Genomic DNA, 10,624 nt, shown 5'->3' on the forward strand with positions numbered 1-10,624 from the left:
CCCTTGTTAGCTGACTCTTTGCCCATGAATCCCCCAGGAGCTGGTGTCCTGCTGGTGCTGCCTAATCCTCATAACCTCAAAAGCAGAGAAGGGCTCTGTAGGCTCCCTAGGACCAGCCTTATTGTGCCATGCTCCTAGCCCCATTGTCCCAAAAAGTCCTGCACATCTGGCTGGGTTGCCAGAGGTGATCATGGTGGGAAGAGTTCAGGGAGGATTAAAGCTAGGCTGAGGCATTGCACTGTTTCCTTACCTTCCACAAGTGGCCTGTCCCCTATTTATGAGGAAAAACTAGTCAGAAATACAGTGTGATTTAACTGCTGTCCCTGAAGGGCTCAGGGTCCTGGTGCTTCTCTGAGATTTACAGCCAGCACTCCAGACCAAATTAAAGCTTCGTCTTTTCTCTGCTTCTTAGAGAAAGTTTTCTTGGCATTTCTCACCAGGTTTAAATGCTTGATTTGGAGCAGGAACCCCAAGCAAGTTTTAAAAAATTTACTCTGAAATTCAGATGCTCAAATGCTTCTTACTGCTGTTTAGAATTTCTGGATCCCAGAGACAAGCCATGGTTCAGGGGGCCAGGTACTCAGCAGGACAAATGAGGGAATCAAGATCTTGTCTGTACTTCACTGCTCATGAAATTACTTATGCAGATGGGAACAGATTCAGCTGCTGAAATGGCAGACAAATCTACCCCCGGAAAGAGTAGAACATGGATATCATCCTTTCTTCAGCCTAGTGCTTTGGTAAATGACAAGTATCACTTGCTCACATGCTCCTGGATTCTTCACTGCAGGTGTAGCACCCCACCCGGGACATCGCACCCTGCATGGCACAAGGGAGAACCCGTTCAAATGTGCTCCTGAAATCACACATCTCAGACTCAGCAACAAACACAACCAACTTATCTTCCAGGGGATGGCTGTTGCCACTTGGTTTTGGGGGACAAGCATTGACAGGTCTGACCACAAGCTCTGAACACAATTCCAAGTCCCCCATAGGCAAAGCTGTACCCTCCATGGTGGGGCTTAGGTGTGATACAGGTGGCTTATATTGAGGTTTACAGAGGGGTTCCACACCCAGATGTTGCATTTTACTGAGGGATTTTGAGAATCTAATTGCCATGTGGCAAAGATGCCCAGCAGAGACCGGGTGACCTGGCTGGGAATTGCATCTGTTTTTTGGAGTAACACATGATGGCTATTAAATGAGACTGTTCAGGCTGGCACAGTGGCATGCCAACACTGGCTGACAACCAGCTGCCCTTTGGGGTAAGGACTTCAGTGAGCTGAAAGCATAACAGTTCCACACATACAAACAGTTAAATTAGGTGCTTTCCAAGGCAAATCATAATTTCAAGACTAAAGTGGGTGACATGTATCCCTTTCCAGCAATCAATGGACCCTGACACAGAGCAAGAGGAGAGACAGCAGATATCAGACTGCTTCACACTTCTGAACTACCTTCCTAAGCCTCATGCACCCAACCCTTTATACTTCATGCAGAGAAAAAGGGTTCAGGAGCATCACATGATGGTCCTAGTTCCCTGCTGGACAGCCAGGCCAGGCCAGGCCAGGGGCAGGTTCTGCAGAGTCACTGCAACACGAATAGACCCCAGCACTAGAGGGCAGAAAATAACATGTAAATGGGTTTGGGGCATATTATTTTTTGACAATATGAAAAAAAAACCAACCACTTTTTGCGTCGCTGTCAAGTTCAGTGGTTAGTGCCTGTGTGATCAATACTCTGGTGAGAAAGGAAATCAAGTTTATTTAAACTTAACATCTCTGTGGAGTAAATGGCAGCACTAGAGTTAAAAGGAAGGCCTCTCAAAGTGAAATCTTACCTGCTAGATGCAAAACCTCACCTGCCAGACACAGCACACTTACCCTGATCCCACAAGCCTTCCCACGAGGAGTTTACATCCAAGGGGAGAGCATGTACCCGTCCTGTTCCCAACTACTTATGCTAAAATACACACCCCTGTGATAAACAGCTGCGGTACTGCAACAGCTGCGGTAGCAGCAGATGGAGCTCTGCCCGGAGAGAGGCAGCAGGCCCGGCATGACCGGCACGTACCCACGATCCCCAGAAAGCCACCTTGGGATGAGTGGCACCGTACTCTGCAGGGCACAGCTTTATGCCAGCAGCATCAGCTGAGTGCTGGGCTGGGAAGTCAGTGCCTGGGATAGTCCTAACATAAATCTAGAGGGGTCTTCTGGGAAAATAAATAAATATTTTAAAAATAATTTTTAAGGGTGTTTTATTATGTGTTTCTTTTATAACTCAGTCAGTGGAGCATTTGGGGGTGAAGCCAGGCTTCTAGAAACTGTTAGGAACTAGAAAATTTGTGCATTTCACATCTTTTAAATTAAAGTATTTTCATTTCTCTGATGCTTGCCAATTTAATAGTAATAGTTTATGGGATGCAAGGAGGAGAGGGCGACATGTGTAATTACTTAATGCAAGTTTTTAAAAAGAGGTATAACTTCACGCAGACAGCATATGAAGTAGCTAAAGATGCCTCAGACATCCCTTTCCCACCGGAGTGTCCTGCAAGAAGTCCAAGCGGCCACCCCCTCACCGAAGGGGGTGGATTTACATCCTTCTCGGGTGAAGCTTCCCGTGCTACAGAGGGGGTAGCGGAGCCTCGGGAGGGCGCTCGGGTGATACACAGAGACACGCGTGGGGCAGGCAGCATCTTTCCTGTATCGCTTCATCCAAAGCGCCGCTGGGGAACTGCGTGGGGGGATGAAGCGTCGTGGTGGTGGAGGGGTAAAATGAGCCTTTCCAACCAGCTTTCCCGCTGGCCCGGGTGGAAAAGGGAAAACTAACGCTCAGCCGCGGCAACGGGGGTCCGGTACCGGCAGCGCTCCCCGGGGACGGGACGGTGCAGGGAGGGCGGCAGGAGCCCGAGAGGCGCCCGCACCGTCCCGTCCCCGTGGCGGGGGCCGTCCCCGACGGCGGCCACCCTCGGCCGGGAGGTGGCAGCTCTCCGCGGCGGGAGCCCTGCCTCCGCGGCCGCGCACCCCACCCGCTCCCGCCCCCGGGTCCCCGGGGGTGCCGGGAATAACTCGTTCCCCGTCAGGGGCAGGAGGCGGGGCCCGCGCCGTATAAGAAGGGACCGAGCGGGCGTTTCGCTCCCAGGTCCTGAGACGCCTTGTCCCATCCCCGCCTCCTACCGCTGCTCACGGCGTGACCCGAGCCCGGATCGGCCCCTCGGGGAGGCGACGGCGGGGCTGCAGCGGGAGCACCAGTGTCACCGAGGAGCAGCAGTACCAGCGGTGCCAGCAGCGGCGGCAGCAGCAGCAGCAGCAGCAGCAGCAGCCCCGCTCCCACCTGCCCGTGGCAGAGGCTGGAGCTGCGACCGTCGCGGAGCGGCGTTTGGTGCCCGCGGTCCGGAGTCCCCGCGCCGCGGCCGTGCGGCGCCACGTCCCGCTCGCCGATGAGCGCCGCCGCTCTCTACAGCCTGGACTCCCCGGCATGTTATAAGAGCTGGTGCCTGGAGCCCGCCAACTTCTACGACGCCAAGGTGGGCAGCGGCGGCGGGCCGGGTCCCGCCTGCAAGCCGGGGGCCCGTGGTGGCTGCGGGATGAGCGGCGAGGAAGCGGGGGGCGGCCTGGGGGGCAGCGGCACCAACCTGGCGGAGCTGAGCGCCGCCGCCCCGGCCATGTACGAGGACGAGAGCGCCATCGACTTCAGCTCTTACATTGACTCTATGTCGGCCGTGCCCAACCTGGAGCTCTGCAACGACGAGCTCTTCGCCGACCTCTTCAACAGCAACCACAAGCCCGAGCGGGGCGGGGACTACGGCGAGTATTTGCCGCCGGGCGGCGGCGCCGGCCGCGACCCCGCCAAGGACCTCGGCGCTGCCATGACCACCCTGCTGGGCGCCGAGCCCCGCACCGCCTCCTCCTCCTCCTCCTCCTCTTCTTCCTCCTCCTCCTCCCGCGGCGCTCTGAAGCAGGAGCCGGACTGGAGCGACAGCGACCTCTCCTCTTCGCTGCTGCCCTCGCAAATCGCCACCTGCGCCCAGACCATCATGAACCTGAGCGGGCAGCCCACGCCACCCACCTCCCCCGAGCCGCCGGGCAGCAGTTCCCCCTCCAGCTGCAGCACCCGCTCCCCGGGCCCCGCCGCCGCCGCCGTGCCAAGGCCGGCTCAGGGCGTCCCGCCGCCGGCCGCCGCCGGGGGCAAGGAGCGGGGAGGCAAGAAGTGCGTGGACAGGTTTAGCCCCGAGTACCGGCAGCGCCGGGAGCGGAACAACATCGCCGTGCGCAAGAGCCGCGACAAGGCGAAGCGGCGCAACCAGGAGATGCAGCAGAAGCTGCTGGAGCTCTCGGCCGAGAATGAGAAGCTGCACAAGAAGATCGAGCAGCTCACCCGGGACTTGACCAGCCTCCGGCACTTCTTCAAGCAGCTGCCTAGCGCCTCCTTCCTCCAGCCCGGCTCGGGCACCGACTGCCGGTAACCGGGGGGGAGCGGGACGGAGAGACGGACTCCGGGAGACGGTGGATAAATACCTCAGAGGGCCGTGCCGGGCCATGCCGCGGCGTCCCGGGCCGGGCCGCGCACGGGAGGAGGCGCGGAGCCGCGGCGGGACGTGCCGGCTCCGCGGCCGCGCTCGGAATGTGGCAGCGACGTGGGGCGATGCCTGGGTCTTTCACCACGAAACTTGCGAAAAAGGGAAAAAAAGCTAAATATATTTTTTTTCTTTTCTCCCCTTAAATTATTTTTGTAATGATAGTTTTCGTCTTTTCTACATTTTACTCATACCGATGCAGCTATGGTACATCTGTTAAAATGATTCAAAATCCCATGTATTTTAGACAGTAGGATGGATAAAAAAAAGACTGAGCATGCTCGACCTTTTATATCGATTTTTACAGCATTTCTAAGAATAAAGAAAAGCATTTTAAATCAACTCTGCTCTCGTTTGCTCTGTGTCGTGACAGCAGCCGGCCTGCGGCGGGGCAAGCTGCGCTTCCCGGGAGGGAGCTGAACACGGGGTGAGGGGACAAGGCGGGACGGGTCCCAGCAGCTGAAACGGGGAGGTGAGGGAAAGCTGGGGGCGAGGGGCGCCGCGTTATGTCCCAAAGCGTCCAGAGAGCGATGCAGGGGTGCGAACAATCGTGAGACTCCTCGACCGTGGGGGTTGCGAAGTCTGCTTCCCCCGGAGCGTCATCGCTGGGCCGGAATGCTGAGTCAGGGGTTGCCGCGGCGCTGACTGGGACTGAGCAGCTGCACAGCAAGAGGGGCTGCTCTGTGACCAGGTCTCTGCCAGAAACACAGTATTTTATGAAAAAAAGTATACGTGACCACAGGAACACCACTGGTTAAAATTTATGCTGAAAAACCTCCAAGGGGTTTCCATTCCAGATAATGCAAAGCTGCACCTACACTCAGGTGTTCTGGAGTTTTGGAACCAGATATAGTGAGTCCCAGAGATGATGTTGCACCCACAGGCTTCATCCTGCTGTAGGCTGTAGAACTGTAGGAGCTGGGCACTTTCACTGGTCCCTGCCAGCAAAAGTGAGAGCAGGCAATGCTGCCTGACTGAGTGAATATATCATGAAAGCTCAGGCAACTTGTCTGAATTTTGGTAGTGCATGCACAAAGATGACAGCTTCTGTAGGGCACTGGCAGAAAAATGGCCTGACACAGCAAGCACCTCCAGCTGTCCCAGAGACTGAAATCTTACTGATTTCAGAGGGGAGCTCCGCTTTCCCATACACACCAGTATCCTTTACACAGGAATGGGCTGAGGTCCCCTTTTTCCTTACAGGAAGGCAGGTAAGAGACTGAAATATTTGGAGGAGGGGGGGGAAAGGGGATTTCAAAAGCTGGGTCATTCCTTTAGTAATCATGGCAATACATAAGCCTGTTTGCTATCAGTCTGAGCCACAGGAATGATCAGTGTGGCAAGTTTGTTGTTCTTTTTCTGCTAGTTAATCCCATACGAGACCTGTGCAAAACCACTCATTCCTCCTCCTCTGACCTGTAAGGGGCTTTTAAATACTGTGAAAGGGGAAAAAAATCCAGTCTCTAACTCTTACAATAATTCTTACAATTTTACACACAGAGGAAGATTTTGATACTATTTATCTGATCTGTAATCCATGTCTCCACAGTCTGGGTGAGGATAGTTACATGGCCTACAAAGCAGTTTGCTCCTTACCCGTAACAGAAACTGTATAATGAAACACCCGTTCTGTGGGAAGCTACAGATAACACAGTACTTCTGTGCTTAAAGACTAATTAGCTGTAAAACATTAACTTTATATGTGCTTGACACTTCAAAATATAAGCTTTATTCAAATCTCTGTCTGTATAACAATTATTGCGAGGTGATAACAACTCAGAATTTGTGCACCACGTGGCATTTTGCAGCTGGTCTGGAATCCACTGATAAAACTCAGCTTAAACCACCATTCACTGCCTATAGCAAAGTATTTATTTCAAAAAATATCAGTAAAATATTTTCCATTGACACATAATATTTACAGTATTGTATAAAAAAAAATCACAACCATTCAAAACTTCCAGAACGAGATGTTTTACACACATAAACAGCAAACATACCAAAAAACTGTATTCTTAAACTCTGAACTGATCCGAAAGAGTTCAGAAAGTTAAACAGGTTTTTTTTATATGGATATTTTTTCAGTGATAGCACAATGTGCTTTGTAAATCACAGTTTTAATAAACTATCTTAATGCTTATCACACTTGCATTACACATTATCTGTGGCACTAGTTAACAGATAACCACATTACAAAGTCCACAGATACTATAATAGCTGACTAGAGTTCACTTCTGTCTTGCTGCAGCTTCCAGAAGAACAATTTCCTCCAGTGCAACACAGTTGGGGTGACTGGTTACAGAGTGGACGTAGCAGTTCAATAACCCCACCTCCTTTCCCAGCACGCTCTGCACCTCGTAAGTCTGCGGGAATAAAAGCATGGTGAGTAAAACAAACAGTCCTGGACATTTTGTTCTAAACAGCATTCAGCTGGGAAGATGCAGCCTGCACGATCCTCTTCCAACAGACAACTTTTTTAAAGGACCCAGAAGGGTACATTAGAACTGATAGAATGAATATATTAATTTTCAATAATTAGATCACACTCCTGCCTCAACTGCTGCTTCCCAACCGGGGTTTAAAAACAAGCTGTTTAAGGGGTTTAAAAACAAGCTGTTTAAAAATCTAAAAAGTTACAGTGATGTTGAAGTCAATTTTGCTGAAGCATAACCTGCACGTGCTCCCTTTATCTCACTTTCTGACACACGCAGCACTTCCCATGTGCTGGCAATGTGTATATACATACTATACATTGATTACTTTGGCTAACTGATCCACTAAAGGAAAAACCACTTTGTTACCCTTTTTACTCTACCCACTCCCTCCACTTTAACTTTGTGTTGTTCATGCATCTTTTACCATCACCAGCACCTACACAGTCCCTCCTGTTTAATGATCTGACCAGCATTTTACCCACAAGTTGTGCCTGAGCAAATTTGTAGAGACTGTATTCTGTGTGGAGGAGAGGGATGCAAGGCTGGGATGGCTTCACTAAGAGGAGACAGCACGTTAACAGAAGAACTGGTAACAATGATAGTTGATACCTTGCTTGAGAGGGTATCTTAGATGGCAAGTTCACATCCATTTCTTTCCCTAATGGGTCTTGTCTATGTCCAGCCCCTGACCATGCTCCTGCTTTCATCTGGGCTGTGCTTCTCTACAGGTATGTGATACCCACGCCTGTTTTCTGGTTCAAGGTATAAACAATCTTTTTCCTTTTTTCCCCCTAGATTTTTTTACCCCAGACCAGTTCTGCAGTCCAGTTCACTGTGCAGCTGCACAAACAGCTCTACTGGTGTGACAGAAGGGCTGCCACAAAGTAAGGAACAAGCATCCAGGGCCAGCAACAGCTAAAACCAACCTCCTTGCCAAAAAAATTGATTACAAAGCTACACCCTTAGAAACTTCAGCAGCACTGGCAAAAAAATGACACCTCAAGTATTATTTCTTATGATTAATCTTTATCCCTGCATTTCAGCTGGGAAGAAAAAAAATCTAAGTTGTCAGACTTCTAAATGCTGGCATTATACACACTGAAACATGAAAAAGAGGTTGTTTGAGTTCTAATAACTTGAAAAAGAACTATGTTTGGTTAGTCTGTGACCAAACCAGGCACATCCTGTAAAACTCAGCAAGACTTAATTGCTATTAAAGGAGCAAACACATTTTGGAAATTTCTTCTATCAATTTGCTTAAACGAAATATACTCCCTCCCACATAAGAAAAATAATTTATGATTTCAGAGTAACTTTCCACTTTCAATATTACCATAAATTCAATTAAAACCATGGAGCATGTAATAGCAAAATGCTGGAAAACTTGTAAGACAGGGAAAGCAAACTGACCCCAATACATGTCACTGAAGATACTTAACTGGGATGATAAAACAAGACAACGAGCCAACCTTTGCTCCCTTCCACGTGCAAGGGAGAGGGGAGAATCTTGGGATCCTAACTGGACTTAATGACTCTCTAAAGGTGCCGCTCCTTCCCTGCTGGCCATCTGGCAGCCAATGCCAGCCAAGCACCTATCCGGGTGCCTCCCTCACCTGTGATAAATCTGGGTCACTGTGTCAAATGTCAGAGTTCTTCTGATATCTCAGATTAAAGGAATAACTACTTCATGATTACATAAACTGTACTTTAGCCCATGGATCCCCGTGGCTTATGTGTGTTTCATTCATACCATTATAAAGTAGTACCTTGCACACAATTTGCAAATTCCTCTACTACTTCCACCTGCCAGTACTTGGACTGTATGTCTGCTGTCTTTGGATCCTCAGCCAGAGAATGGACTAAAGCCCAGCGCTGCCCATCGCAGCTCTGAGTGCCTGGACACGGTGCAGTTTGCAGGTAGCTCTGCAGATCTGCAGCTGAGCTAAAGATGTCCACGCAGCCCATCTGCAGCATCCCTCTTCAACAAAGGAAGGTGTCAGTCTGATCATAGTCATGAGACAGCAGGACATCAGCAGCTGGAAGGTGGGATTGCCAAAGGGCCCAGCCCACCCAAATCACAGGCTGGACACGAGAAAGTGCAATCTCCTAGCGCGGTTCTGAAACGAACTGCCTGGAAAGTCAGAATCTCTATCACTGGTTGGCAGGTTTTCAAGACCCTGCCAACAAAAGTCATGGCCGACTTGCCTCCACATTGGCAATAGCTCAGTGTGGATAGGAGGTTGGACAACAACCTCCAGGAATCCTTTCCACTTCTATGATATGACTATCTTCCCACCTGATTCATGTCTCCTGTACTCTGTGTCTACAGTAAGTTATGTAGTTTAACTTCCTTTAATCAGCATTCATTATACCTACCCCATCCTCACTGGTGGAGGACATCAGGAGAGAAGAGATTGTCCTTTGCAACAGCTGGAATGAGAAAATTCACAGGTTTTGTTCATGACAAAAATCTTATATATGCAAAGACGTTCTGTTTGCAGGTTTAAACAGTCACATAGAAGAAAGCTTTATCATTTTAATATCAAATGTTTTTATTTCTCTGGCCAAGAAAACAGAGAAGACACAAACAATGTTCAGAATGGAAGTCTAAAAATAAGCACTCCTTTTAGACTGGGGAGACTGAGGTTTCCCAAGGCCCAACCTAATAAGCCCTTCATCTGGGCCATAGAACAGTTTGCAAACCTCAGTGTGAACTCAGTGATTGTATTATTTGAGCAAGATCTTGAAACTGGGTTCTTAGCCCAGTGAAACACAAGTTTAGTGTCAGATTAAATTATGGGATAGTCTTACATATTTTGTCTTCTGACAAAGCTTTTTGTAAAAGTGTGGCTTAGAGTACCTATGTGTCTACATACAATAAACAGAACCTTATTTCATGCCATACCTTTACTTTTACTGTACTCTGAGATCGGGATGGACAACTCAAGAAGACTTCCAGCTGCATTTTCAAAACCGGTGTAAAGACAACTTCAGAGCATTGTTTGCAATATAGCAATTCTCTGAAACACACAAATAATGTTGGAAAAACATAGAGAAGCGGAAAACCTATCAGCTGTAAATCAAAACAAATAAAAACCCAGCTAGTTTATTCTGGAAAATACTTTGCTGGTAGACTTTCAGTGGGAAAGCCTTGGTAGGGATTCAGTTGATAATAGCAAATAAAGCTCTCCTGCTGGCACTAACTCTCTTGGAGGACCTAAACTCTTCTGGCAGAGGATCTTCCTTTTATAAGTTCTGGCAATATGGAGGGAGGTTGCTATTTATAGTCACTCCACTTAAGCAAATATTAATCTCATAACTTTCTAAAAGTTATGGCACAGGAAAATTTGTAGTATACATTTGGCCCAAGCAACTTATTGACTTAGGCCCTCATTCAGCAAATGTTCAATGTTTTCAATGCACACTGAACAAAATTAAGCTCAGCTATAAGTGCTTGTTGGAAGCACTTCTTAAACAAACCATGATACTTCATTCATTCTCCAAAGGAAGCAAAAATGTCCTTCACAGGTGAGATATTTTTTTAATTGAACTACACTAGTATGTGAACATACACACGTCCTTAGTTTTTGCATGACAATACAATATAGGTCAC

At 48.9% G+C, this 10,624-nt stretch overlaps 2 protein-coding genes across 3 annotated transcripts in view; one reads left to right on the forward strand and one right to left on the reverse strand.

The window, feature by feature from the left end:
- Nucleotides 1–3,121: 3,121 nt before the first annotated feature.
- CEBPD (CCAAT/enhancer binding protein delta) lies at nt 3,122–4,918 on the forward strand. Its single transcript, XM_017831290.1, has one exon. The coding sequence runs from the start codon at nt 3,440–3,442 to the stop codon at nt 4,463–4,465; it is 1,026 nt and encodes a 341-aa protein (XP_017686779.1). The 5' UTR covers nt 3,122–3,439; the 3' UTR covers nt 4,466–4,918.
- A 1,359-nt stretch (nt 4,919–6,277) lies between these two features.
- The window catches only part of SPIDR (scaffolding protein involved in DNA repair), a 199,342-nt gene continuing 194,995 nt past the window's right edge, over nt 6,278–10,624 (reverse strand). For both annotated transcript variants that reach the window (XM_017831269.1, XM_017831261.1), the window contains 3 exons: nt 9,917–10,031; nt 9,388–9,441; nt 6,278–6,939 (listed from right to left, as the gene is read on the reverse strand). In XM_017831269.1, coding sequence (XP_017686758.1) covers nt 6,805–6,939; nt 9,388–9,441; nt 9,917–10,031 — 304 coding nt within the window. In that variant the 3' untranslated portion in view covers nt 6,278–6,804. The remainder of the gene's footprint in view (nt 6,940–9,387; nt 9,442–9,916; nt 10,032–10,624) is intronic.

Source organism: Lepidothrix coronata, unplaced genomic scaffold, assembly GCF_001604755.1.
Source record: "Lepidothrix coronata isolate B3197 unplaced genomic scaffold, Lepidothrix_coronata-1.0 Scaffold6, whole genome shotgun sequence".
Lineage (NCBI taxonomy): Eukaryota > Metazoa > Chordata > Aves > Passeriformes > Pipridae > Lepidothrix > Lepidothrix coronata.